This window comes from Zingiber officinale, chromosome 4A (assembly GCF_018446385.1).
Source record: "Zingiber officinale cultivar Zhangliang chromosome 4A, Zo_v1.1, whole genome shotgun sequence".
Classification (NCBI taxonomy): domain Eukaryota; kingdom Viridiplantae; phylum Streptophyta; class Magnoliopsida; order Zingiberales; family Zingiberaceae; genus Zingiber; species Zingiber officinale.
This window is the reverse complement of record NC_055992.1, coordinates 126,251,143-126,278,318: the sequence shown is the minus strand read 5'-3', so window position 1 is coordinate 126,278,318 and position 27,176 is coordinate 126,251,143. Positions and strand designations below refer to the sequence as shown.

At 45.2% G+C, this 27,176-nt stretch overlaps 2 protein-coding genes across 5 annotated transcripts; one reads left to right on the top strand and one right to left on the bottom strand.

The window, feature by feature from the left end:
* Positions 1–16,948: 16,948 nt before the first annotated feature.
* On the top strand, positions 16,949–18,595 carry LOC121973641 (protein FAR-RED ELONGATED HYPOCOTYL 3-like). 4 transcript variants are annotated; one of them, XM_042525030.1, is made up of 5 exons: positions 16,949–17,714; positions 17,804–17,863; positions 17,946–18,041; positions 18,203–18,273; positions 18,349–18,591. In XM_042525030.1, the coding sequence occupies exons 1-4, from the start codon at positions 16,986–16,988 to the stop codon at positions 18,257–18,259; spliced, it is 942 nt and encodes a 313-aa protein (XP_042380964.1). In that variant the 5' UTR covers positions 16,949–16,985; the 3' UTR covers positions 18,260–18,273; positions 18,349–18,591. The 4 variants fall into 4 exon arrangements, 3 of the variants coding, with proteins under 3 accessions (XP_042380964.1, XP_042380963.1, XP_042380961.1); XM_042525029.1 differs by having other exon boundaries at positions 18,403–18,589; XR_006109692.1 differs by having other exon boundaries at positions 17,804–17,867; positions 18,203–18,595.
* A 3,835-nt stretch (positions 18,596–22,430) lies between these two features.
* Positions 22,431–23,970, bottom strand: LOC121973640 (GATA transcription factor 2-like). Its single transcript, XM_042525026.1, has 2 exons — positions 23,511–23,970; positions 22,431–23,431 (listed from the first exon to the last, which is right to left on the bottom strand). Exons 1-2 carry the CDS (start codon positions 23,766–23,768, stop codon positions 22,748–22,750), a joined length of 942 nt encoding a protein of 313 aa, XP_042380960.1. The 5' UTR covers positions 23,769–23,970; the 3' UTR covers positions 22,431–22,747.
* Between the last annotated feature and the right edge of the window lie 3,206 nt (positions 23,971–27,176).

The following is a 27,176-nucleotide window of genomic DNA, read 5'->3' as shown; positions in this document are numbered from 1 at the left end:
CAGAAGATCAAGTTCCCGGTGGAAGATCAAGTAGGGGAGGTGCGGGGAGAATAGCTGGCAGCTCGAAGATGCTATGTGGAGATGGTACGAGCCGAAGCCAAGTCCGCTCGGAAAGTGCCGCGAGTCGAGGTAAATGCTAAGACCGAAAAACCACCTTCTTTGGTTTATGAAGAAAAGGAAGAGGTGCAGATTGACTCTTCCCAACCGGAGGCCACCACCTTCATAGCATCCGACCTGGAGGAGAACCAGAAGGAAAAGCTGATCAAATGCCTCCAGCGAAACCGCGACGTCTTCGCTTGGTCGACCCAGGAGCTGCCAGGGGTCTCGCCAAGCGTAGCGCAGCACGAGCTTCACGTCCGACCAGACGCTCGGCCGGTGAAGCAAAGGAAGAGGGACTTTAGCGCATAGCAGAATGTAATTATCCGGGCGGAGTTAGAGAAGCTTCTGGAGGCCGGCCACATAAGGGAAGTACAATTCCCGAGTTGGCTCGCAAACGTGGTACTGGTCTCCAAGCCGGGCAACAAGTGGAGAGTCTGCATCGATTTCCGGGACCTGAACAAGGCATGCCCGAAAGACTTCTACCCCCTTCCCCGGATCGATCAACTGATAGACTCCACGGCCGGGTGCGAGCTGATATGCATGCTGGATGCATACCAAGGCTACCATCAAGTGTCGTTCGCCCGAGAAGACCAGGAAAAGGTCAGCTTCGTCACGGCGGACGACACCTACTGCTACAATGTAATGTCGTTCGGGCTGAAGAATACAGGAGCTACTTACCAGCGTCTGATGAACAAGGTATTCAGGGACAGATCGGACGCAACTTGGAAGTGTACGTAGATGACATACTTATCAAGTCCTTCCGGGCGGCAGATCTCTATGTGGATATGGAGGAGACTTTCCAAACATTAAGAAGATATGGAGTCAAGCTTAACCCTCAGACGTGCCTGTTCGGAGCAAAAGGTGGGCGCTTCCTGGGTTATATTGTGACCGAGCGGGGCATAGAGGCGAACCCCAGCAAGATAAAGGCATTGCAAGACATGCCGCCTCCCAGAAATCTTTGAGAGGTACAGCGTCTCACCGGTCAGATAACAGCGCTGTCAAGGTTTATCTCTAAGACCGCCGACCGGAGCCTGCCGTTCTTCAAGATTCTGCGTAAAGCTACCAAGTTTCAATGGGACGAGGAGTGTGATCGGGCATTCGAGGAACTGAAGACTTACCTGAATTCCTTACCCGTGTTGGCAAAACCGGCCCTAGGTGAGCCACTCCGCATTTATTTATCTTCAACTGAGCATGCTGTGGGCTCAGCATTAGTAAGGCCGAGCGGCGAAGAACAGTCTGTGCACTTTTTAATCCATATCTTAAAGGATGCTGAGTCTCGCTACACCGGTCTCGAGAAGTTGGCCTTCGCCTTGGTCCTTGCCACTCGGAGGTTGTGCCCTTACTTTTTGGCGCACACCATTATTGTGATGACGAATAGCCCGCTGGGAAGGGTACTCTTGAATCCTGAAGCATCCGGACGACTCATCAAGTGGACGACGGAGCTAAGCGAATTCGACATCCAATACCAACCCCGCTCGGCGATCAAGGCACAGTCCTTGGTAGATTTCATGACTGAGGTACAAAAGCCCGAGCCCGAAGCTACATGGAAAGTATATGTGGACGGATCATCCACTCGGCTCGGAAGCGGAATTGGGATCCTGCTACTTTCGCCTCAGGGAGAGCGGATGCATTTGTCCGTCCGGCTGGACTATCGGACAACAAATAATGAGACAGAGTACGAAGCCCTCATAGTTGGACTGCAAGCCGTACGACATGTTGGAGCCAGCCGGGTGGTGATCCACTCGGATTCCCAGCTAGCCGCTCAACAACTCATTGGCGCCTTTGAGATAAACAATGCAAGACTCAGGTTGTACGCGGAGGCCTTCGAAAAACTCAAGACCAGCTTCATCGAGGTGGTGGTCCAGAAGATACCCTGAACGGAGAACCAGGCGGCAGATGAATTAGCCAAGCTCGCAAGTTCGATATCGTCGGTCGTCATCCAACAACCAATCGAGCAAGTATCCTTGGTAGCGCACGTGGATCGGATGGAAGGCCTCACATTCCCGAGCGATTGGAGAACAGCCATCATGGAGTTTCTACGCTCAGGGGCCACGCCGTCTGATCGGGAGGAGGCCCAGCTACTGAGGAGGAGAGCCGGCCGGTTCACGCTCATCGGAGATCAACTTTACAAAAAGGCGTTCTCTCGACCTCTGCTGAAGTGTGTCAGTTCAGAAGACGCCGAGTACATTCTCCAAGAGGTACACCAAGGATCTTGCGGAGGTCATCCGGGGCGGCCGGTCTTTGGCTAGGAAGATCCTGCTGGCCGGATACTTCTGGCCAACTCTACACGATGACGCCGCTCGGACCGTCGCAACATGTCTTTCTTGTCAGAAGTACCACAGTTTCTCTCATAAGCCGACGGAGGAAATGAAAGCGTCCACAGTGTCCTGCCCGTTCGACCAGTGGGGCATGGACATCGTAGGACCTTTCCCTATGACGACCGAACAACGGAGGTTCCTATTGGTGGTAGTCGATTAATTCTCCAAGTGGGTGGAGGCTGAGCCATTGGCCAAGATAACCGAGCAGATGGTCAAGAAATTCATCTGGCAACACATCATCTGTTGGTTCGGCATTCCGCGTCGACTCGTGTCGGACAACGGGCGACAGTTCGTCGGAAAACAGCTCGAGAAATGGTGCAAGGGATATGGCATTGAGCAGCACTTCACGTCTGTGGCGTATCCCCAAAGTAATGGTCAAGCCGAAGTAGCCAACCGGGAGATCCTCCGAAGTCTTCAGGCTCGACTTGACCCCATGGGAGGAAGCTGGGTGGACGAGCTACCGGGAGTCCTATGGGCCATCCGCACGACCCCTAAGGAGGGAACGGGAGTAACACCGTTCCACCTGGTGTATGGAGGCGAGGCGGTCGTCCCAGTCGAAGTCGGCGTAGAGTCCGTCCGGATCCAAAACTATGACGAGGATAATTCCGAGCGGAGGCAGCTAGAATTGGACTTGATCGACGAGGAGCGAGCCAAAGCGTCCTTCCGGTCGATGGCCTACAGGCAGAGAATGAAGCAGAACTACAACCGCCACGTGATTCCCTGAGCATTCTAGGTGGGTGACTTGGTATGGAAGAAAGTGAAGCCGGTCGGGGACGTAGGCAAGCTGGAGGCTCCTTGGGCAGGACCCTTCAAAGTCGTCGAGAAGCTCCGATCGAGAGCCTACTACTTGGAGGATGAGGATGGGCGGCGGCTGGATAGGCCATGGAGTGCAAACCACCTCCAACCCTATCGGGCCGGATGAAAGGTACGCCGATGTAATATATTTCATGAATATTCCGTTCGGTTGTATTCTTTGGCTACAGGAATGAAAGTTATAAGAACAAAGCAAAGACATGAGCATTGTGCGCCCAGCGGGTAGCTGTATGAAGGCATGGTGAAGACCCCGTGCCGTTCGACCGGGCGTATATTATCCGAGTCATAGGCTCGATGGTGAAGACCTCGTACCGTTCGGCCGGGCGTATATTATCCGAGCCACAGGCTCGATGGCGAAGACCCCGTGCCGTTCGACCGGGCGTATATTATCCGAGCCACAGGCTCGATGAAGAAGACCCCGTGTCGTTCGGCCGGGCGTATATTATCTGAGATGTAAGCTCATTATTGAAGACCGTCGAGCAGCGACGTTAAATCTTAGAGTCGAACCGGTGACTATAAACCCTCCGGCTGGAAGACCGTCGAGCAGCGACGTTAAATCTTAGAGTCGAACCGGTGACTATAACCCCTCCGGCCTGAAGACCGTCGAGCAGCGACGTTAAATCTTATAATCGAACCGGCGACTATATACCCTCCGGCCTGAAGATCGTCGAGCAGCGACGTTAAATCTTAGAGTCGAACCGGCGACTATAAACCCTCCAGCCTGAATACCGTCGAGCAGCGACGTTAAATCTTAGAGTCGAACCGACGACTATAAACCCTCCGGCCTGAAGACCGTCGAGCAGCGACATTAAATCTTAGAGTCGAACCGACGACTATAAACCCTCCGACTGGAAGACCGTCGAGCAGCGACGACTATAAACCCTCCGGCCTAAAGACCGTCGAGCAGCGACGTTAAATCTTAGAGTCGAACCGGCGACTATAAACCTTCCTGTCTGAAGACCGTCGAGCAGCGACGTTAAATCTTAGAGTCAAACCGGCAACTATAAACCCCCCTGCCAGAAGATCGTCGAGCAGCGACGTTAAATCTTAGAGTCGAACCGGCGACTATAAACCCTCCGGCCGGAAGAAGATAATAACAAGGTCGACCTGTGTAAGCTTGGATCGGTACGGTATACCGTACCCAAAGTCGAATACCGTATACCGTACCGAAAAAATCGGTATTCTAAGAAATGATACCGATACCGTACCGACATTTCGGTATACCGAAATGTCAGTACGGTATCGGTAAAATACCGTCATGCCGAAGTTATATATATATTACATATAATATATAAAAAATAATTCTCTTGTAATGAAGGCAGTGATCATATAAGAACAAGAGTTGGGATTTCGGACCCAAATATGCAAGATTGAAGATTAAACCAGAAGCTAGTGGTCCCAGGGTGGTGGCTCGCTGGAGATTTGTCGAAATCTTGCCAGAAATAACTAAATGCTAGCTGGAAAAATAGGGGAAGCATATAGGCTTCAATCCCTACTAAAAATACCATAAATCCACCAAAGAAACAAAAGCTAAAACTCACCGGAAAATCGGACAAGAACTTGCGCAAGCATAACTCTCAGAACAAAGCTCGGTGATTAGATTTCTTCAGATTCAATGAAGGGAAAAAAATATTAGGGATGGAGAAGAAGTTTCTAAGTTGTTGTGCATCTTCTCCAGCGACTACGTGCGGTGGTCGACTGTGGAAGGAAAGAATCGCGAGTCGCGACATGTGCACCGACGACGCAAGGAGAGAACATGGTTTGGGGCCGTTTAGGGTTTGGTTTAGGCTTTAGGGGAATCTAAATTAATCATTTAATCTATAATTACTCGGTATTTCGGTATACCGAAATATTTTAAATCGTTACCGTTACCGTTACCGTTACCGAAAATTTCGGTATATACGATATTTTTTCGGTATGATTTTTCGGTATTTCGGTATTTCGATATTTTTTTTCAGCCCTAGACCTGTGAGTCGAGCGGCCGATTGGCCTAGTTACAAAAGGTACTTCGCGAACATCCAACAGGAATTCCATTTAAAGAGATGGATGTGTTCAGACAAGCGGCCCAGTTACAGACAATACTTCGTGAAAAATTCCTTTTGAAAGCAAGGAAGGCAAGACGAGAGACGATTAACGAGGTGGAAAGGTGGGGGACGCGAACGACAGTAGTTCGCGCTCCGATCGGAAGACACAGGTATTGACGAAAAAAGAGTAAGCTAACAAAAGGATAGCATATCTTCATTAAAATTCAGGCCATTAGAGCCGGTCGGAGTGATTACAAAAAACACTTCATTCAAGGAAATTATAAACGTGCTTCGGGATGGAAGAAAGGAGCGCCGCGTAGTCTTCGGCCGGGATGGCAACGGAGTCAGGAAGCTGACCCTTGGACTTCAGATAGTCCGTCGTGGCGGCAATGGCCAACTCAAAGGCAGTATACATCCGCTCACAGACTTTCTCAGAAAATTCGTTTGAGCGGGTGTGCTGCAGTTTCAGGGCTGCGACCCAGCCTGGCTCGGCCTCTTGATACTCTTTGAAGGCAGCTCAGGAAGCTTCAAGAGCCTCCTGCAGGGTCTTCAGTTCGTCCTTGTGTTTGGTCGCCTCCCCCGAGCGGCCCGCCTTCTCGCCGTCCAGGTGCTCCTTCAACTCCTTAACTCGTTGCTCCAGGGCCCGCGCCTCGACGTTTTTCTTATCCAGATTGGCGATAGCCTGCTTCTTCCGATCGGTGGCCAGGATAATTTTCCGGTCAAGAGTTTTGACATGTTTTTCGAGTTCGGCCAGCGTATATGCCTGGTCGACTGTTTTCTTTCGCTCGGCCTCCAACAAATCTTTGGTCCTCTTGAGCTCTTTCTACAGCTCAGCATATGAGGGGCCTTGGGAGGAACGGGCCGCCCGAACTCTTTAGCCTCTTCAGCTCTTCATCCGCAATGGCCAGTCGGTTGGCGACATCGATCACCTCCACCCATCTCTGGCATATATAGGAGTATTAATAGCCGATCGGAAAGACGGCGTAAAGGACTTCGGAAGAAAACACACTCACCCCAGTGGCCTGCTGCATTTGGCTGTTGGTTAGGTTGCCGAACAGAATCATCGCAACACGGGCCCGAGCGTCGGCCCACATCTCGGCGAGGGGCCCCTTCATGGTGATCTTATGCTCGGGCGCTGTCGGCCGATCAGACTCGGCCAAAAGCTCCTCGGTGGGAAGGTGCAGGGTGGCCCTGATGGTGCGGCTTCGACCGGGAGTCGTGTGAGCAGACACAGAGGGATCAGAGGTCGGGGCGGAGAACTTGGACAAAATGGCCGAGCGCTGGACCCGGCGGGAGGCAGGTGGAAGAGTGCTGACCGGCGCAGCCTCGATAGGGTTGGCAGGCGGGTTCAGTTGAGATAGAGTTCGATCGGAGGATAATGCCTCCACCATTGGGGTTTTCCCATGGGAATCGGATCTTGTCCGCTCGGACACATGAACAGCGGAAGTAGCCGAGCGCAGCGGCGTCTCTGTCTGGCGCCTTTTTCGTCTGAGCGGGCGCTCGCCTTCCCGATCGGAGCCTTCCTCCTGGGCGGTCGGTTCCCTGTTTGACGTGGCGCCTCCCGTCACCTCCACGGGGGAGGCTTGAGCGGCCGACTCCTCCGTGTTTGTCCCGGTCTCACCCTCGTGAGAGCCGACCGGGGTGATGCCCAGTTGCTCCATCTCCTTGGCGGCTGCCGCCTCCAGCGCCTCTGCTTTTCTCTTCAAAATCCCGAGCATCACGGACTCCATGACGATATTCGCTGCCAAGAAAAAAAGAAGAAAATCAGTTAGCACTCAAAGTACATACACAAGTGGAATTCTTACCGAAGCTGCTCGGGAGTGGAGTTCGGCTCGAAGTCAGGCCGAATATATACAGCACGCCTTCGGGCAGAAGCTTGTTGATGTCGAGCTTCAGACCGGCAAGCATGTTCGCGCCCTGAAGATAGTCTGGCCGGGTCTTAAATCTTTTTAGCTCGGGAGAAGTAGGCGGTCCAACATGCCATTTGGTTTGGAAGGGAGCCCGCTCGTGGAAACGAAGATAAAAGTAATACTCCTTCCAGTGTTTATTGGAGGAGAGAAGTTTATCAAAGAAGACTAGGCCAGGTCGAGCCTGGAATATATAGGTACCCAGCTCGGACTGCTTGGGATAATAAAAATAATAAAAAATTTCCGGGCGGAGAGGAATGCGGTGTATCTTGAACAATACCACCACTCCACACAAAAGGCGAAAAGTGTTGGGAACTAATTGGGCGAGCGGAAGACCAAAGAAATTGCAAACGTCGACGAGCAAGGGGTAGAGAGGAAACCGCAGACCGGCTGTGAATTGGTCGCGGAAAAAACAGATAGCTCCGCTCGGAGGTTTGTAAGGCCGAGAGGAGGGTGAGGGTAGAACGAGTTCAAAGTCGGACGGAATATCATAACCATCAAGTAAGGCCTCGACGTCGCGCCGATCGAAGCGAGACTCCATGGTAGTATACCAGGGGCCTAAAGTGAGGTCTGCGGGTCGGGAAGAACTGGCCATTGTCCGACCGGGCAAGAAAGCAAAAGGCAAGAAAAAGACACACGGCAGAAGGAAGAAGATGATGAAGGGGACAGCGACCAGAAGACAAGAACTTAACAAAAAACACAAGGGAAACAGAGAAGAAAGGCGGAGGAACCTTACAAAGAAGCTGGGGATCGAAGGAAGGAGGCAGGGAATTGTCGGAAAATGGAAAATCAGAGTCGCCGGAACGTTGAAGCACCGAAGAAGGCTACGGGACACGCGAAGGCAAAGGTGCGGCGGAGGAAGAAGGTGAAGGCTTTATAAGGTCGGGCCCGATTAGCCTCAACCGTCGGATGCAAGTCACAGGAACCGAGGCCCACATCGGGTCGTTCATTTCAAACCGCCGATGTCCCATCGGACACATCGCCGAGCCGTACGATAACGCCAGCGGAGGCGCCACGTGGCGCCATGCCATAGGGGCACATTTACTGAGCGCCATTACGGCGCGCAGCGCGCGTGCCCGGTCTTAATGGAGAGGATTTGCACGAATTCCGAGGAGATCCGAAGGGCGTCAGCGTTGACCGTCAACACGGTAGCAAAGCCAGCGGCAGTAAGAGTCCGAGCGGCCATGAGGAGGAACATTCCAGAAAGTGGTAGAGCGGTGTCACTCCGGCCGACCGGTAGTCCAGTCAGTCGGACTTATCGCCTCCTTCGACTAGACTTGAGGGGGAGACATATGATCCGGTGGTAAGGACGGGGGACCCTCGTTGGTGGAAGGTCAACGACACGTGGAGGTCAAAGGTCAAGAGATTCAACCCTGAGACCCAACCGACCGGACTGAGAGGGTCGACAGGCCACCCGACCGACCGGACTTAGAAGGCCAATCGGCCGGGAATCCCCCGAGCCGAATGAAAGACAACCCGAATAGGGGTCGGATTTCCGATGCTCAAGGTAAAAAGGTTTCATGGCCGAGCGGGCTGCCCGTTCGGCCGAGGTACAAGGCAACAAAGACAGGCATGAGCAATCTCATCCGAGCATACAACCGGGAGTCCTCCCAGTCGGACCGATACCTACAACCGGGGCAGAAATGATATGCCTGCCGAGCGGCCGAACCGCTCGGCCCTGGAACAGACAGGAGGAGCAAGAGGACAAAGGAGACAGGGGATAACATCATCCTCGAGACGTCTGCCGCTGACAGGCAGCAGGGGTGGTGGTCGAGCCGTACACAGGATCATACGGTGGAAGCTTCCACCGTCACATCCGGGATATGCTCGGACGATTGCGGAATGACGTCAAGGGTACTTTTCTGACATGGGCTCGTTAAGGTATGTTTGGGAAAGCGTGCACACATCAAGAAACGTGCCCGCGCCTCCCCGGGGTCCTATATAAGGACCCCCAGACATCGATGAAGGTATGCGCAATCCTCACTGTAGCCACAGTTACGCTACCTCTCTCATTTCTCGTTGCCTGACTTGAGCGTCGGAGGGCCGTCGCCGGGAAACCCCTCGCGGCTCGACTTCTTTGCAGGTTCGCCGGAGATCTACGCCACCAGTCGGATCTGCAGTGGAGAGTGCCACGTCCCCAGCGTCCGTCGACTCAACGCTTGGACAGGATCATATATTATCATGCACGGCGTGAAAGCAAAATTATATTGTGCAATTACCATTTTGCTCTCATAGTTCTGGCTAAAGTTTTAACCCCTAAACCGGGCATGCGACAAATATTTCAAAAGATTGTCATTAAAAGTAGATCGGTGGTCCACGATGTCTTCGTCAATCAACCTCACCGCGATGACTCGTTTCTCCTCCGAAGCTTCACTCCATCGTAAGTATTTTGTTAAGCTTTAGTGTTTTGATTCTTCTTCTCTTGTTTAGGGGTTTGATTTTTTAGGGTTTTGATTCTTCTCCTGGCTACTACAATGGCGTTAAGTGATTATAGGTCTTTGGATTGAAAATTTATTTTTAGAGAATAGAGGTTTTTAAAAAAAATTGTAATGTTATAGTAGCTACTCGACAGTAGGTGTTACAACGTAGTTAAATCCTAATAACTGCTACAACATGGTTAAACCCTACAGTCTCTACTGGCTTCTCATTATTGTAGCAACTACTTGACCATAAAATTACCATACAAAATAGAGTTAACACATTAAAAATATGATAAATTTATGACTTAGATCCTGTCTTTCCAAGACTAGGATCTAGTCATGGTCTCAGCTTAGACTTCCCAAATGGCTATAAGATGGATCACGCCATAGTCCCACCGGGACTCATCCTCACTGGATCTCTCTCCTCCAGTGACTTATCTTACTTACCATTTGCAATCTCTTGACTTGCATCTTGACCCATCAGGTCTTCCTACCGAAATTGCACATTTGAACTTCAGCCAATCATTTGGAATCGAAAATCCCGATTGGACTTTAGCCAACTGTCAGGTCTCACAGACCCAACTGGATTTCATCCTCACTGGATCTCTCTCCTCCAGTGACTTACCTCACTTACCATTTGCAATCTCTTAACTTGTCGCTTGACTCATCAGGTCTTCCTACCGGAATTGCACATATGGACTTCAGCCAACCATTTGGAATCGAAAATCTTGATTGGACTTCAGCTAATTATTAGGTCTCGCAAACCCAGCTAGATTTTCTGCCAGAATTACATATCTGGACTGTAGTCTGATATCAGATCCTCTAGACTCATCAATTCCTACACACTCTGTAAAGAGATTAGATAATAACACATCTAACTTTAATCTATTTATTATACATTAAAACTTTATTATTAATGTAACTTGCACCAACAACTGGGGCCTGAGGGTCCAACCGGCTAAGAGGACGGCTGGAAGTAAGCCTAGGATGGTTCCTAGAAGTGAGAGGACTGAGTCTTGGGAGTCTGACTAGCTAAGAGAATAGTCGGGAGTAAGATTGGGTGGTTTCCAAAAGTGAGGGAACTGAACCTTGAAGGTTCAACCGGCTAAGAGGACGGTTGGGAGTAAGCCTAGGCTGATGCTCAAGAGAAGTGAGGGGACTAAGCCTTAGGGGTCCGACCGACTATGAGAACAGCCGGGAGTAAGCCTGGGATGGTTTCCAAAAGTGAGGAGACTGAACTCGTCTGACCGGCTAAGAGGACGGGATTTTATGTTGTAGAATAAATCCTAATAATATATTAGGATTAGAGGGAATTATAACTTAAATTGTAACGACTTACTATCGAATGAAATATGAAAAATTGAAGCTCCCCAAATTAGCAAGTTTGCTACAAATTATATAACAAAAAATAAATAAATTTTATAAAAAAAAATATTATTAACATTGTAAGATAGTACCTTGTGTAGGATTGAAAAGAATTTAGATATCTCCACAACAGCATGATATTATCCACTTTGGGTCTAAACCTTCATGGCTTTGCTCTTGGGCTCTCCCCAAAAGGCCTCATGTCAATGGAGATATCTTTTCTCTTATAAACCCATGATCTTTCCCATGTGTTTTCAATATGGGACTATATTTGCAACCTTGCAACCCCAACAATCCCCCCTTAAACAAAGGACCATAGGCTTCCCACGTCTGATCCTCAACCCACCAGGTCTTCCTACCCCTCGGTCCACCCGACCTACTAGGACTTCATTGTCTAGTCGCAACTAGGACTTTCCTGCCTGGTGTCTAGTCCTCTTGATTCGAACATAGGAGCCCCCACTTTCTTTGTTCGAGGTCAATATTGTACCTACATGGCTCAATCAGACCATAACTATTGTGTACAGTTGGTGGTTAAACCTTTTGGCAGTCCGGGCTCTAATATCAATTGTAGGATCGAAAAGAATTTAGATCTTCACAATAGCATGATATTTTCCACTTTGGGCCTAAACCCTCATGATTTTGCTCTTGGGCTCTCCCCAAAAGGCCCCATGCCAATGGAGATATCTTTTCCCTTAAAAACCCATGATCTTTCCCATGTATTTTCAATATGGGACTATGTTTGCAACCTTGCAACGCCAACACCTTATAGACTTCAAAAGCTCTTATTGCATCTTGTTTACTCTTGAAGGATTAATATATAACGCCCTTAAAACGATTAACTTGTATAAATACTTCTATTCAGGTGTCATAAACATCTGGCCGACATCCAATAAAGATAATATATGTTTTCCTATATATTAATTAAATAGATCAATTAGAATCACGTATAAACAATATATTAGGAATAGAAAGAATTACAATTTAAAATGAAACGACTTACTAAGTAGTTGCTACATATTGTAGTAGCTACTTGGATATTTAGTTTGTAACGCCTCGGCTCGGGAGGACCCCACCCGAACCGAACCGGGAACGCCACCAGAATTGCCCATCGGGTTGACGACTAGCTCCACAGACCACCGGAAGTCCATTCGGCGTGCTTTGTCCTCACTCGCACACACCTTGGAAAACTTCCCAGGAGGTCACCCATCCTCAGATTTCTCCAAGCCAAACACGCTTAACTTTGGAGTTCTTAAGTTTGGACTTCCGAAAAGGAAGTGTTGAACCCCGTGGTTATTTTGATGTAATCAACCAAGTTAGTTAGGTCCTGTTTGTTGTTGATCCCTGTGTCAAAGTGTGCAGGAGCTTAGGAGCGCAGGAAGTCGAGCGGAAGGCGCAGCTAGCGAGAAGGACGGCACGGGAGGGAGCCGACGGGCTCGGTGCGTCCGAGGACGAGAGAGCTACGGAAAAGTACACCGGTGGGCGAGAAGAACGTATGTGACGTTCGAGAGACGTAAAGCTGGGACGGAAGACTGCTCGAGAAGAAGGCCGGAAATTGGATTTGGGTGAACTCTATTTCGGTTGGCCGAAATCACCTAAGAAAATAGAGTTTCTGAAGTCAAAGCAAAGGAGAAAGCAAGCTGGAAATGCAGCTCAAGGCGCCTTCATCAAGATTGGAGGCGCCTCCACCTTTGAGGCGCCTCAATCAAGCATTGGAGGCGCCTCAAACCTTTGAGGCGCCTTCAAGCTTGTTTGAGGCGCCTCAGCCCGGGTCAACTCGACCGTTTGTGCGCGGATAGAATTTTATCCGCTTAAGTTGGTTGGAGACGCCTTGAACTTTGTTGGAGACGCCTTGAACTTTGTTGGAGGCGCCTTGGACCCTCGAGATAGATTTTCCAGAAGCTATATAAAGGCCCCTGGAGATAGGAAATAAACATTCATTCAAGCATTCAACTCTGTGTTCATTCCTAGCAACCTCTTAGCATTCTAAGTGTGTAAAAAGACTTCTCCGCCTACAGTGAAGGAGATACTCTAGTGGAGTTGTTCAACCGCCTTAGATTAACAACCGTCTTGGTTGTAACCAAGTTAAATCATTGTCTCCTCTTCTTTTTCTGTTATTTAGTTTTTATAGTGTTGCACCTTTGAGTTGAAAGCCTTGAGGAGGGTATAATCTTATTTTTGCATGCAATTCACCCCCCTCTTGTCGGCCCCGCTACACCAATAGGAAAGTGCACCTTGGTGATATGGATAGTATCATCTAACCTTTTAAGCCATAATCAGAATCTCAAAACCAGGATATTACAATCACCCCCACTTAAAGACACAACATCCTCGTTATGTAACCACGAATCACACCACAGACAAATCCCAGAATCTCCCTTGCTAGGTGATGCCCTGGGTGCTCCTGTCACAGGCGCACTCACGGTCGCAAGGTCGCTCTGATACCATCTGTAACGCCCCGGCTCAGGCGGGCCCCACCCGGACCGAACCGGGCACGCTGCCTGAATTGCCCATCGGGTTGATATCTAGCTCCACAGACCACCGGAGGTCCTTTCAACGCGCTTTGTCCTCACTTGCATGCACCCTGGAAAACTTTCCAAGAGGTCACACATCCTCAGATTTCTCCAAGCCAAGCACGCTTAACTTTGGAGTTCTTAAGTTTGGGCTTCCGAAAAAGAAGGTGTACTTTGGTGATATGGATAGTACCATCTAACCTTTTAAGTCATAGTTAACCAGAATCTCAGAACCGAGGTATTACATAGTTGTTATATGTTGTAGCAGCTAATGGTCTAAGTAGCTACTACAACATGTAGTAACTAAGTGTCCAAGTAGTTGCATCATTTCTATAGCAACTAAATATCCAAGTGGCTGCTACACGCTATAGTAGGTGTTATAGCAGGTGTCGATCTTATTAGTTGTAATATAAATCCTTCTAATATATATTATGATTAAAGAAAATTACAATTTCAAATAAAACGACTTACCATTGGTTATGAAATATGAAAATCAGTGCTCGACAATTTTCTTGTAAATTATATAAGTAAAAATTGATAAAAGAGCCGTTAGAATTTGTACGTTGTAGGATATATCAAAGTTAAAAAAATATTATATAAAATCGAAAATAGACAATGAAATGAAAAGACTTGTGATCGAGATTGAAAAGGGGTGCTAATCAAAATGACGTCGGCTATATTATTGGTGGCAGTTGGGGAGCTTCCAGTCAGTACAAAAATAAACATTGCAGCAAAAGGCGAAGCCCTCGCCCCCAGGGCCCCCATCGATCGGACCCACGATCATCATGAGAGAGATAAATCACAGCATCCGAGTTAGTATGGGACAGACCGGCAGTACAAAAATAAACATGTATCTATAAGTTGTGCTTAATTTTTAGTGTCCTTATTTTTTTTTCATCGATAGAAGCACGTTGCGATGGAAGACGGTCATAAAGGACAGTTCGGATCCTCTGGACCAGGGAACCCTGGACCACCCCTGGACCACAAACTCCGGTTAAAAAGCTATCACGTGCAATGCGCGTGCACGTGGAAACAACACTCCCGCAGAAACGCGCCCATTTGCTTGCAGCCCTAACTTCTCGCGATTCTTCCACCTCCGCGCTCCGCCGGCGACCAGATCCGTCGCAGACCCTGGCCCCTCCCCGACGCCCACCTCTAGCGTCGGCGACGAAGTGACAGCCCCCTGCGGCCTTTTGGTTCCGCGACTCACGCAGAAACCAACCGGGATCCTCCGGCGGCGACGACACAAGCTCTTCCGAGGCACAACCCTGCCCGCGACCGGCGACGCCCCAAGCTCTTCCGCCGTTAGGGCTGATTTCCCATTTGCTGGTGTGAACAAGTTCGGCCTCCAACAAACGTGAGTAATTCTGATCTCTGAAAGTTGACTTTAAAGAGACCAACTAGTCTATTGGTTCATAGGATTCATTGGAATTAGTTCCAATCAAATGTAAGACCTTCAATGCCATCTTATGTTACAGAAAATTGATGCTCTTCTATTATTATCTTCACCTTTCCATGTAATCTTGAGGTTAGTTCTTATGTAACATTCGTTTGAATGTTTTATTTCTGATTTACTTATACTCTCTATTATCTTCACCTTTCCATGTAATCTTGAGGTTAGTTCCATTCGTTTGATGCTCTTCTGTTTTTGTCTCTATCAGTTTTGTACTTTGGTTGCTGCAAGGTCATAGTAACAAGTAGTTTCATCTCCTTTTTCAAATTCAGGAATGATAAATGGCGTGCAAGTAAATTAGCAGTATCACCAATTCTTATAATTAGCCTTGACCAATCCCTTATTTTGCAAAAGTAATGGAATAGAAACCATTAAATTTTGTTGGAACTTTGAAGTTATAAATAAGCTTATTTCTTTAATGTTCATGTTGAAGTTATAAGAACAGATTTGAAATTCTGATCTTGGTTATGTGAATGATCAGTAGCAAATTAAGGATTGGAATTTATTAACAGGATCAAAGAAATTATCATGGAGGGTGAATCTACAAGTTGTCGTCGTTTGAATTTTGTTTCAAACGAGGATATGTGTGAAGTTGACTTTGATGATATTAATGAAGGTAATAGAAATCATATTGAGAATGTATTGAGCTTCAGTATATCAAATTTTCCTTTTACCCATCTTGCTTTGTTTGTTTGCTTGTATAGGCTTGAACATTGAAACCGATTTGGATATACCACAACTAGGATTGGAATTTGAAACAGAAGAAGATGCATATCAATTTTATTTGGCATATGCTAAAAAGGTTGGATTTGGTGTAAGGAGAGGTAGAATCCACAAGGATGAATCGGGTAAATTACTTGATAGGGTCTTTTATTGTTGTGCCCAAGGTAAAAGAGGAAAAGACAAACGAGATCTTTATGTCAAAGCAAGTCGTGATGAAACAAGGTTTGGTTGTGAGGCTAAAATGAAGATTTGTAATCGGAAAAAAAGCAAGTTTACTGTGGTACAGTTTGTTAAAGAGCATAATCATTATCTCTCAAGTCCAAACAAAACGCACCTCTATAGAAGTCATAGGAATATATCTTCTTCTATAGCGATACAAATTGAGATGGCAAGTGATGTGGGAATCCCCCCAAAAGCATCTCATGATCTTATGGTGAGGCAAGTAGGTGGGAGGGAGAATTTAGGATTTATTCCTGAGGATTATAAAAACTACTTGCAATCCAAAAGAACAATAAATATGAGAGTTGGGGATACAGGAGGTGTATTGGAATATCTGCAGAAAATGCAGTTCGATGATCCTAATTTTTTTTTATGCTATCCAAGTTGATGAAGATGATTTGATTACTAATATTTTTTGGTTTGATGCTAAGATGAGAGCTGATTATGCTAATTTTGGAGATGTTGTTTGCTTTGACACAAACTACAGAAAGAACAATGAAGGTCGACCAATTGCATTGTTTGTAGGTGTTAATCATTATAAACAATCCATACTTTTTGGTGCCGCTTTATTATATGATGAAACCAGTTTGACTTTTGAGTGGCTATTTGATACATTTACTAGAGCTATGGGTGAGAAAAAGCCAACTACTATTCTTACAGATCAAGATGCAGCAATGACAAAGGCGTTAGCTTCCAGATGGCCTGAAACACATCATCGTTTGTGCATTTGACATATTTATCAAAATGCTGCCATACATTTGAATGGAGTTTTTTTCTATGTTTAGAGACTTTGCTAAAGATTTTGCCTCATGTATATATGATTTTGATGAAGAGGAAGATTTTATTTCAGCATGGAACATGATGTTAGCCAAGTATGCACTTGAAGACAATAATTGGTTGAGGCGCATGTACAACATCAAGGAAAAATGGGCTTTAGTATATGGACGAAAAATGTTTTGTGCTGATATGACTACAACCCAAAGAAGTGAGAGCATGAATAGTATTGTGAAAAAGTATGTCACTTATAAACACAAGTTTTTAGACTTCTTCAGTCACTTCCAAAGACTCCTTGATGATCGTCGATACGAGGAATTAAAAGCTGATTTCAAATCAAATACAACTGTTCCCTATTTAATGTTTCCAATTGAGATTTTAAAGCATGCTAGTGAAATTTATACTCCTGAGGTATACAAGTGTTTTCAACAGGAGTGGTGCTTATCTCATGATTCTAATCTTGAAATTTGTGAGGATGTTGATACATTTGCAAAATATAAAGTTACTCCTCACAAAAAGAAAAACCATCATATAGTTACACTTGATAAGAAGTGTGAAAAGATTGAGTGTAGCTGTAGAAAATTTGAATTTGCTGGGATTTTGTGTTCTCATATTCTGAAAATATTTACGTGGAATAATATCATGAAGATCCCAAGTGATTATGTATTGAAAAGGTGGACAAGAAAAGCAAAAATTGGATATTTTGGAGTAAATGATTCAATGGCCAACAATGCTAGTTTGGATCCAAAAGTACTTCAAAACATGCGTTACAAAGAGTTGTGTGGGTTGAATGTTCAATTGGTTACCAAGGCAGCAGAAAGGGATGATACCTACATGTTTGTTAAAGATGCTATGTTGAGCTTGTGTAAGATAGTGGATGATAAATTACAAGTTAATGAATCAAATGTCCAACAATTAAATGTGAGCCAAGCATCCAGGGAATTTGATTATGGTGAAGGGAACTCTACTGGAGTAAAAGGGATTAAAATGAAGAAAAAAACGGTGTCAGGTAAGAGGTTGAAAGGTGGGTTAGAGAAGCTTTCAAGGAAAAGAAAAGCAACGAGGAAAACAAACCAAGCTTCAACAATTGTAATAGTTTCTATTCTTTAACTTCGCAAATTTTGTTTATTTGGTATTATTTGTTGTAACTAAAATCATTCTATTTTTTTATAACACAGGGTGTAGATCAAAGTATTTCCACCGTGGGCAGCGTACAATGTGACCGGATCATTCACCAAGTTGGTATTTGTTTTACTTATGTTAATCTAAGATAGTTTATGTTATAACTATCTAAGAATGTATTTTATTTTTTTGTTTTAGCCTATAAATTATGTGCCAACAATTGGTAGCTCTGTTGGTAGTTTCAATATGACTGAGACTCAATTTCCACCATTATTGGCATCACAACTTTCTCAGGTATATATACATCTTAGTTATCACAAGTTTCTTTAAGTCTGAATGAAATGTATAATATCTGTCTAAATCTTGTTGTTTCAATCTGTATGAACTTTCTGAGCAAATTTGACCTACATTGTTGTTTCGGCTTCCTAATAGTTTACAGTTGTTTACTGTTATAGGTGCAATCCCCATTTGTGCAATTTGCTAGACCACCTCGTGCGGATTCCTCTCCTTAGACAGTAACGATCTCGTATGTGCCTATGTCTATTTATATGTGCACCTGAAATACTAGTTAATTTATTGATATGATTTCCTTTCTTGACAGGTTCCAAATACTTTAGGTTCCAACTAATCTATTGTTTAGTTGCTTTGTGAACAGGGAGTTTGGTTCATTAAGAAATTTTAGAAATAAATCTCTGTTTGAACTGAGAACATCCAGCTTTGTGAACAGGCAAGTACTATTTTTATCTCGTTCTGATTACCTTCACAGCTTCCCCTCTTTTGAGTTGATTTATGCCAAACTTCATTTGCACCATCTTGTTCTTTTCGATGATCAGCTTGATGAGACTGAGAAGGAACAACTTATTGGGACTTATTTTGGCTATCTTCTGGGCATGGCTGAGGTTTTAGTTCATCATCAAGACCCATCAATCGAGCAACAACACTGAGTGGTTTCTTCTTAGACTTTATGTCTGTTGACATCTCTTGAGCTATCAGCATCTTCACTGGTCTTCCAGACATCTTGCTTGAAAAATTCTGGTCAATGTTTTTAGTATTTGTCCTCTTATCGACAATGGAGATGTTTTTATTATTTGTTTGAACACAAGGTCAATGTTACATGATGTTAAAGATGTTATATTAGCTTGGCCTGAAGTTCAACCCAGCTGATGTTAAAGATGTTAAAGATGCACATTATTGATTCTATGTTATGTTATATAATTTGGACCATCGCAGAACTAATGGACTTCTTGATGCAGCATGTTTTTGCCCCTATTGTCTTGTCTTCAGATTAAGCTACTTCCTCCTCTCTTAATTTTCTTTTTGCATGGTTAAGCTACTGATCATGTTTTTTAGAAGAAGAGAAGAATGGAGTATTCATTTGTCTTCTTTTGATAGTATTTTTGAGGACGTCAATTGAGTTTTCGTAACCTTTCTTATCTTCCCTTCCTTAAAGTCTCCTGAGGACCTTTGATCATGTTGTGGATCGGTCAGCAGACCGATCCATAGCCCTCTGGACCGATCAGGATATGTCCTGATCGGTCTGGGAGACTTCTGATCGGTCTGTGGATCGATCAGGGATCGGTCCACAGACCGATCCCCTATTGTTATCTGAATCCCATCTGATCGGTCTACAGACCGATCAGATAACTCACAGAACACTACTGTTTGGTTACTGATCGGTCACTAGACCGATCAGCTAACCACAGTATTACTGGATCGGTCTGCAGACCGATCCAATACCCACAGTATCACTGGATCGGTCTGCAGACCGATCCAATACCAACGGCCCTCTCCGATCAGCTAAGTCTGTGTTTTATGTTTTCTACTATCAACTTCAGAATTTTTTTGGTTAGAAGTTACAGCAAATTGAATAACATGAGGGTTATTTTCTCATGAGTTCTTGTGAGAAACTTGAGTCCTGTACCACCCAGAAACCAAGAAAATTTGAAGCCAAAGCAATTGCTTCAGCAGGGAAGAAGTCGACAGTTTATCCATCTAGCACTGAGCAAATAGCACTGGAGCAAATAAGATGAGCAGGAGTTCTAGTTTGAAGGCTGGCTCATCGGAAGAACTATTCGAGTTGATCTCTTTTCTGGTGACGAAACCAAAGAAAGTGTTATTACTAGATCCGATAGCCCTTGAGGAGGCTACTAGATCCGATAACGAAACCAAAGAACAACCTTCATTCGACTGGGAAAGTTACAGCTGTACCTGGTCACTATTCTGGTGAACTACAAATTGATAAATCATTCCCATTGAACACAACTTTTAGTTCTATGTGCTAGATGAGAGAAAGTGTTATTACTTCGAATGAAGGTCCTTGTAATGGCAAGGGAACTCAAAATGACAAAAACTATGCCACAATGATGAAGCAAGCAGCATCAGTTGATCTCAAATGCTATCGGTCAGTTGAATGTTGCACTTGGTGAGGTGAAGAGCTTGCCGTACGACAGTTTTGATTCTGTAAGAGAGTTTGTTCAACTTGATGCTTCCAAGTCTGTTGACCCTTGAGCTGTGATTGAGCAAACAACCATTGCAACACAAGCGAACCAATCAACCCTTGATGAACATTACAGAGATGAGAATAAAATACCGAAAGAACAACAATACAGAATAAATCATTATAAAATTTTCAAACCATTATATAACAAGTTCCACAACATCCATCTTAACAAAAGAACTAATTATCCTATGACATTACAATACCAACATTAGTCAACACTAATTAACCACCTGAACTAATAAACCAATTAGCCTTCAGCTGGTTCTTACAAACAGTTAATCTGTCATATTACAATAACAACATTACTCAACACTAATTAACAAGACCGAACCAACAAAGTAATAAGGTAAACGGCCAAAAGAGTCAGATTCACTATAATTAATATCCAAACCACTGATGGTACATTTGAATTTCCTAGATTATGCTCACGAGAAGCAATGGGTTCACTACCTAACCTTGACTCAATTTTTCCTAACCTTCCACGGCATATTTCACTGTTGTCTTCATCAGAAAAAGTATCGGTTACCACCCACTTTTGCCAGCCATGCTGCCCACATCGATAATACCTTCTTCCGGGATTTTTGCTCGATCTAGAAACACAAACCACTGTTCTTTGTCCGCAATCCCTGCATGGTACATATTCAAATTTTGTATTGTCGATGGAGTTGTAACTTGATGATGCCATGAAATACCAACCTATTAAGCAAACAAGAATTACTTAAGTTCAAATATTTTTTAATGTTCATAGATTGTATGCTAAATAAATTTTAAAAAATAAATAAGCTCAAAGTTATAATTCAAAGTTGTAAACAATGAGTTACTTGATGTTGAGTACAAATTGGAACTTGATGTTGAATTTGAATTCAGTGCTGCAATCTGAATACAAATTATTTCCAATCATCAGAGTTACTTGATGTTGATGTTCTTATAACTTCAATATCAACATTAAAGGTGAAACCTATATTATGCATAAGCAATTAACAGTTAAACTCAAATCAACAGTATAACTTCAAAGTATTAGAATATGTTACAACAAACAGTTAAACAGTTACTCTTGCGTAGCATTCAATCCTACTTTCATGTGCATGCAACAAACACACAAACACAGAATATACACAGATACATATATATCAGGCTAATCACTGTTACAACCACATTCCAATATCATATGACAATCCATAATATATAATAGCACAATATAAAGATGTAAAATGTTTCAAACAATGTCAGTTATATTTTGTTTTTGTAAAGAGTAATTTGTACATGTGCTGTATCATGTAGGGAATTAATCAACAACATTCAACTAAAATTGGCATATGCAGAACTCAAACAATTAAATAGTTAGGAATTCAAGCAAAGACAATAAAATAGAAAACAAGCTTTCGTTGGCACAAACTGTCAGAACGTTGTAAAATCCATAGTTATAAGACTGTGGTTACTTGCAAAAAGTTCCAGATGGATTTTATTCTGTAAAAAGGCCTCTATTGTAAGAATTGTTTGCTGGCCCTCAAAGCAAAACCACAGTCTTATAATCAAGGACATAACGATGTTTCTCGTGTTTTAATGGAGAGCATCCGTCAGAAGCTAAAGAGCAAGAAGACTGACAATGATACCAGATCCCGGCGGATGATGGCGAGACGAAAGGAAGAAGTGGAAGATGGCGCCGACGGATGGCAGATGCGGGGACGATGACTTGCGGCTAGGGCAGAGCTTGTGTTTCGCGTGGAAGAGTGGAAGATGGCGACTTGAGGCTAGAGCTCGCTGCCTCTCGTCGTTTGGGCGTGAGGTTAGGGCTCCACCTGTTTTGCAGCTACACGTTTCGTCTCGGCGGACTTGGGGAGGAGGGATGCTAGGGCTCGCGAGAAACACTGCCGATGCTTGCGTTTCGTGTGAGTTGAGCGCCCATTTGCTTGCACGTGCCTTGCAGAGACGCTGGAGGTGGGCGTCGGGGAGGGGCCAGGGTCTGCGACGGATCTGGTCGCCGGCGGAGCGCGGAGGTGGAAGAATCGCGAGAAGTTAGGGCTGCAAGCAAATGGGCGCGTTTCTGCGGGAGTGTTGTTTCCACGTGCACGCGCATTGCACGTGATAGCTTTTTAACCGGAGTTTGTGATCCAGGGGTGGTCCAGGGTTCCCTGGTCCAGAGGATCCGAACTGCATAAAGGAAGGTATGAGAGCGAAAGAAATTTAGATTTGAATTATATCAAAGCTTTCTTGTCGGGTAGCAGGCACATCACGTGCCTTTCTCATCCCTCCATTAATTAATATTTCGTTTACCTTTTTAAAATTTTTTTACATATTACTTTTTTTGCAAAAAAATAAAATAGAGAGAGATTAATTAATAAGATCTTGACCGACTGATCTCCTGCGAATCTCCATCACGGAGAATCCGATCCAATAAGAGCTAATTAGCGGAGCATAATTAATTAAGAAACAAGATAGAATTTCTTTTTTAGTTTGATTAATTAATTAACTAATTAATGCAGAGGAGAGGTGGAAGTCGCTACTGACGGCCGCCGCCGGTGAGAGGAGACGGCGCTGAGCTGATCGCATAGTCGCCATGGATGAGCTCCGAGATGGCGGAGGATGAGGAGGCATCGCCTTCCTGCTGGGTGCCATGGCCGACGAGGAGCATCTCCTTCTGGCGGCGAAGTTCCATGACCTTGCGGTGGGAGTTGGAGTGCTGGGAGAGCACGAAGGTAGGGCTAGCCGCCGGTCGGTACTCCTGCACGAGCCGCCCTGACTTGTACCGCACGCCGCAGGCGTTGCACAGCGTCTTGGGTCCAAGCGGCCCCGTCCGCCACTGCGGCGTCTTCTCCGACGCGCAGTGCGAGCAGCGCCGTACGCCCCCTGCGCTTCCTTCGCCGCCGCCGCCCTTCTTCCCCTTCCCTCCTCCCTTCCCGGCGTTCCCAGTGCTTCCGGCCTTTTCCGGAAACTCAGAAGACGACGAGGACGACGGGGAAGACGGCGACGCGTTCTGCACTATCCCGGCCACCAACGACGACCACGCGGCCGAAACAGTGGACGACTGCTCCGCCCTACTCTGCGGCGGCGGGTCCCGCTTAACTGAAGCCGCAGCCACAGCGGCTGTTACTGCCCCCAGGCCGGAATTATAGTAAGGCACGTCGGAGAAAGAGTCGTCCACGAACTTCGACAGCCATTCCAGCTCCGCCGCGTCCTCGCAGTGCTGCATAATTAGCACCAAATCTCTTCAGCATATGCCGAAATTGCACCCGAAGTTGCACTGGTTTACGACGATCACTCACCGGAATGTAAAGATCGAAGGAGGAGTTGGGAGCCTGAAGAGGTTTGAACTCGGAGAACCACGCCGGTCCTGCGGGCGGCGCAGCCCCCTCCGCAGAGGGAAAGCAGTCGTCATGCTGCGACGACGACAAGTCGAGGAGTTCGTCCACGACGGGAGGAATGGTGCCGTAGAGGCACGTCGTCACTGGCGCAGCAGCAGCCGGACTGGACGCCATTCCCATCCCCACTGTAAAATTCATCATCTCCCATTCCTTAGCCATGGGGAGACAAACGAAGCAGAGAGCTGTACTCTGACGCGGGGGGAGAGAGAGAGAGAGAGAGACGGTACTCACTAAGCGGCAACTCTGCTACAAATAATGAAGAGGGAGACACGATGGGTGCGGCCACGACTATCCTAATATTAATAATAGTGGGCATGCAAGAGGCCGAGGGGCCGATAAAGTGGCAGCCAGACATGACTAATGAGAGGCCGTTGCACTCGATCCCTCCACCTTCTTCCTCTCTCCAAAGTACTCAATCTCATGCCCACTGAGGGAGGCGTACGTACGTACATCTCCTCTCGACACGCGGCGTACGTTGCATGCATGCAGTAAAAATCGTTTCTTCACTGTTACGTTATTTCGGGGCAGTTACCGCCGCCGATTGGATTTGCTGTTCTCGTGTGTCAGATGATTAGAAGCATGGTGTCGTAGTGGGCAAAGGCCTGTGAACAGTTAGACACGCATGTGTGGTGTCGGACGACGTAGGGACCACCGAAGCACCTTCGACTTTAACTGTTAAAAAAAAAGGTGCATTATAAACCGTGTGGCAAATGCAGGACTGGATACAGCTAACGTAATTGATGGTTCGGTCGGGTTCTCGCCGGCTCGACCGGAGCCCGGCCGTCGGATGAGGCGTGGAAGAAGACAAAAGGAAGGGCAAAAGAAAAGGAAAGAGGGGAGCATCGAATCACGTGAATGGGATGGCGGATCCCGAGGTGGGGAAGGGCGAATCCATTCATCACACCCACTGCGCCTCACGTGCCGGCTCGTGCGCCCCTCCTCCATAATCGCCTACACGTGATGTCCTTTTCGCTAACTGTCGTCGTCGCGAACTGATTAGTGAATAGCATTGGGAGGCAGTGAGTCCTTAATGGGGGAGGTGGGTTGAAATTACCTGTTACAGGAGTCGGTGTCGGCGTTAGCGAACTGGTGAACCCTAAGAAGTTAAAAGTGGAGCACGTGGCAGTTGCTTTCGCGCTTTCGCCACGTGTCGGTGGGGATGCCGACAGGAGCAGGGAAAGCGCTCGTTCGCCGCGCGCCGGGTCCACCGGCACGTGGTCACCGTCAGATGGCCTGCCTTTTAACAAAACGAGTTCATTTGTGATGTTAGTTTATTAATCAAAGAAAGCTACTTGATTTCAGTGAAGAAGAATTAATTGTCCATGGGCGGTGCCCGTGGAATTGTGTGTGAAAAAGTTAAAAGTATTCGACTAAATTTGCAAAGCTTGACTTCAGAAACAAGGAAAGGAGGGATGAAATCGAGGAGTGGTGATCTCACCTTGAGTTAAAAAGTCTAACTAGCCCTTGATTCGGTTTCATGAAGAAATTACGATGCATGAGACGTCGACATTCATCAAGGCGTTGACCGTCACTGTACCCCACAGGCATCAGCAGCTTTGGTTCCCTGATTTTCAAGAAGTCAAACGACTTTAAACAGTTAAGGAGTAACGTAAAGAGCGGGCTTGATACATCTCTAAGCATGTAGTTTTATTGTCAGTACCTTATCGTGTGTACAGCGATCAACCAATTTTGAGTGTTGTATGCTTCTGATGTCGCATGAAGTTTTGCACCAAATATTTTAAAAGCTCAAGCATATTTCGACAATTAGAAGCATACTGGAGAACAATGGATGCAACGCAGGAAGCCAACTGAGGAAAGAGCAATGCTTCTTCAGCAACAAGAGAACCGCTCATTCAGCCATTGTCGACAATTTCTTTCTGGATATGGAGAAATATATCCCAAAAAATTGGGCAAATGACAATGAAGTTAAAGAAGTTCATCGAGACCTTGAAATTGTTGACGATATCCTTATTGTGTAATCCACCTTCACCAAAATGATTCCACAGAAGTGAAAAGAATTCTAACAGTTCATCCGCCGTAGTTGAGCAGGTCAGATGGACTTCATTGATCAGGTCTCAACTGTCTAACTGGAAGACCCATCTCTGGCTGTATCATTTAAATAGTCAAATTATCCAAAAAAAAAACTAATTTTTGGACTAAAAAGGTGATAATTAAATGATAGTGCATCATCATAAATCATGTTTATCTAACCATTTGAAATAGGATACATAATTTTTTCATTCGATTTTCAGTCTAATTTTATTGAAGGGGGGAAGTGTTCATTCAGCTAAATTTTGAAGAAAAAGAATGGCAAGCCATGTTTGTTACAAACCCCTGAAAAACAAACAAAAGGATGAAGCGCATTATATCAAGTACAGCCTATCTGATCTAAAAATGACAGTTTGGCTTAAATCTAAGCTATACTAGCTTATAAAACATAGATAATAAATTTCCCATAAACCAACCATAAACTATCCGCAAAATCAAGTGCAGATTCCATAGGATTATAAAATGCCCAAAGTATTCTAATATTTGTTTGGTGTCTGGTGGATATATACTTGAGGAATTCTACTTAAAAGTCCTGAAAGTTCAAGGTTTAGCGTCAGCCAATTAGTATTGGAAAAAAGATACGGGTGTCTTTATTTAATATCTAGTTCGTGCAAAATGAGTTAGTTCCAAGGAACTTTTCATTGGCAGCCAGAGATTATCCTGGATATCCTATAGCTAAGATTTAATCTTTCAAAAATATGATAGGTATGATTAGCATGCCAAATTCATAGGCAAGATTACTGAGAAATGACCAAGAACGATAAAGAACAAGAAAGACGTTATGTTTCAATAATCAGAAATCATCCTCAGTCTAAACAGAATAGCAAGTAAAAAAACTACCACCATCATAACAAGATTCAACATTCACATACTAATTTCTACCAGTGGTGTAGCCAGAATTTTCAATCAGGGGCGATTTTCACCATCTAACAGTCTAAATTTCAAATTTAAGGAGATGAAATGAACTTAAATTCGAAAATTTCGACCATAGCCCTTGGTTCTAGTTGAAATAATGATCTGTCGATCTCCAAAACTTATTTATGATTCAAAGTTGAAAAATCACTTGTAATCTCACTTTCTTATAATATTTAGCATTCCTACATATGAGGTTTTCATTGCGATCTAACTAACCATCCTAATTAACAACATAATAAAATAAAATTTATATTTTACCGCTTTCCTTCAATTAATGAAATATTAAAAGAAGAACGAAATAATTTACTCCTCTTGGAATATCATTGTTTTTGAAAAAAAAATAGAAAAGAGAAAATAGGGAGGAATAAGCAAAAGAGGAGAACTATACCTTCTTTATTAACAACCCTGAGTAGTTTCGGTGAGTTTGGTGAGTTTGGCAATGACAGAAAGAGAGCAAGGCAAGACAAAATATGACTATTCTTGCGGTGCCAATAAAATCCTAAAAAACACGAGAAGAGGAAGAAGATGCGAGGGCTGCTCTTGTTGCTGAAAGAGGGTAGCAACTGATGCTACATTTCTTGCTTATCGGAGAAGAGAAAGGAG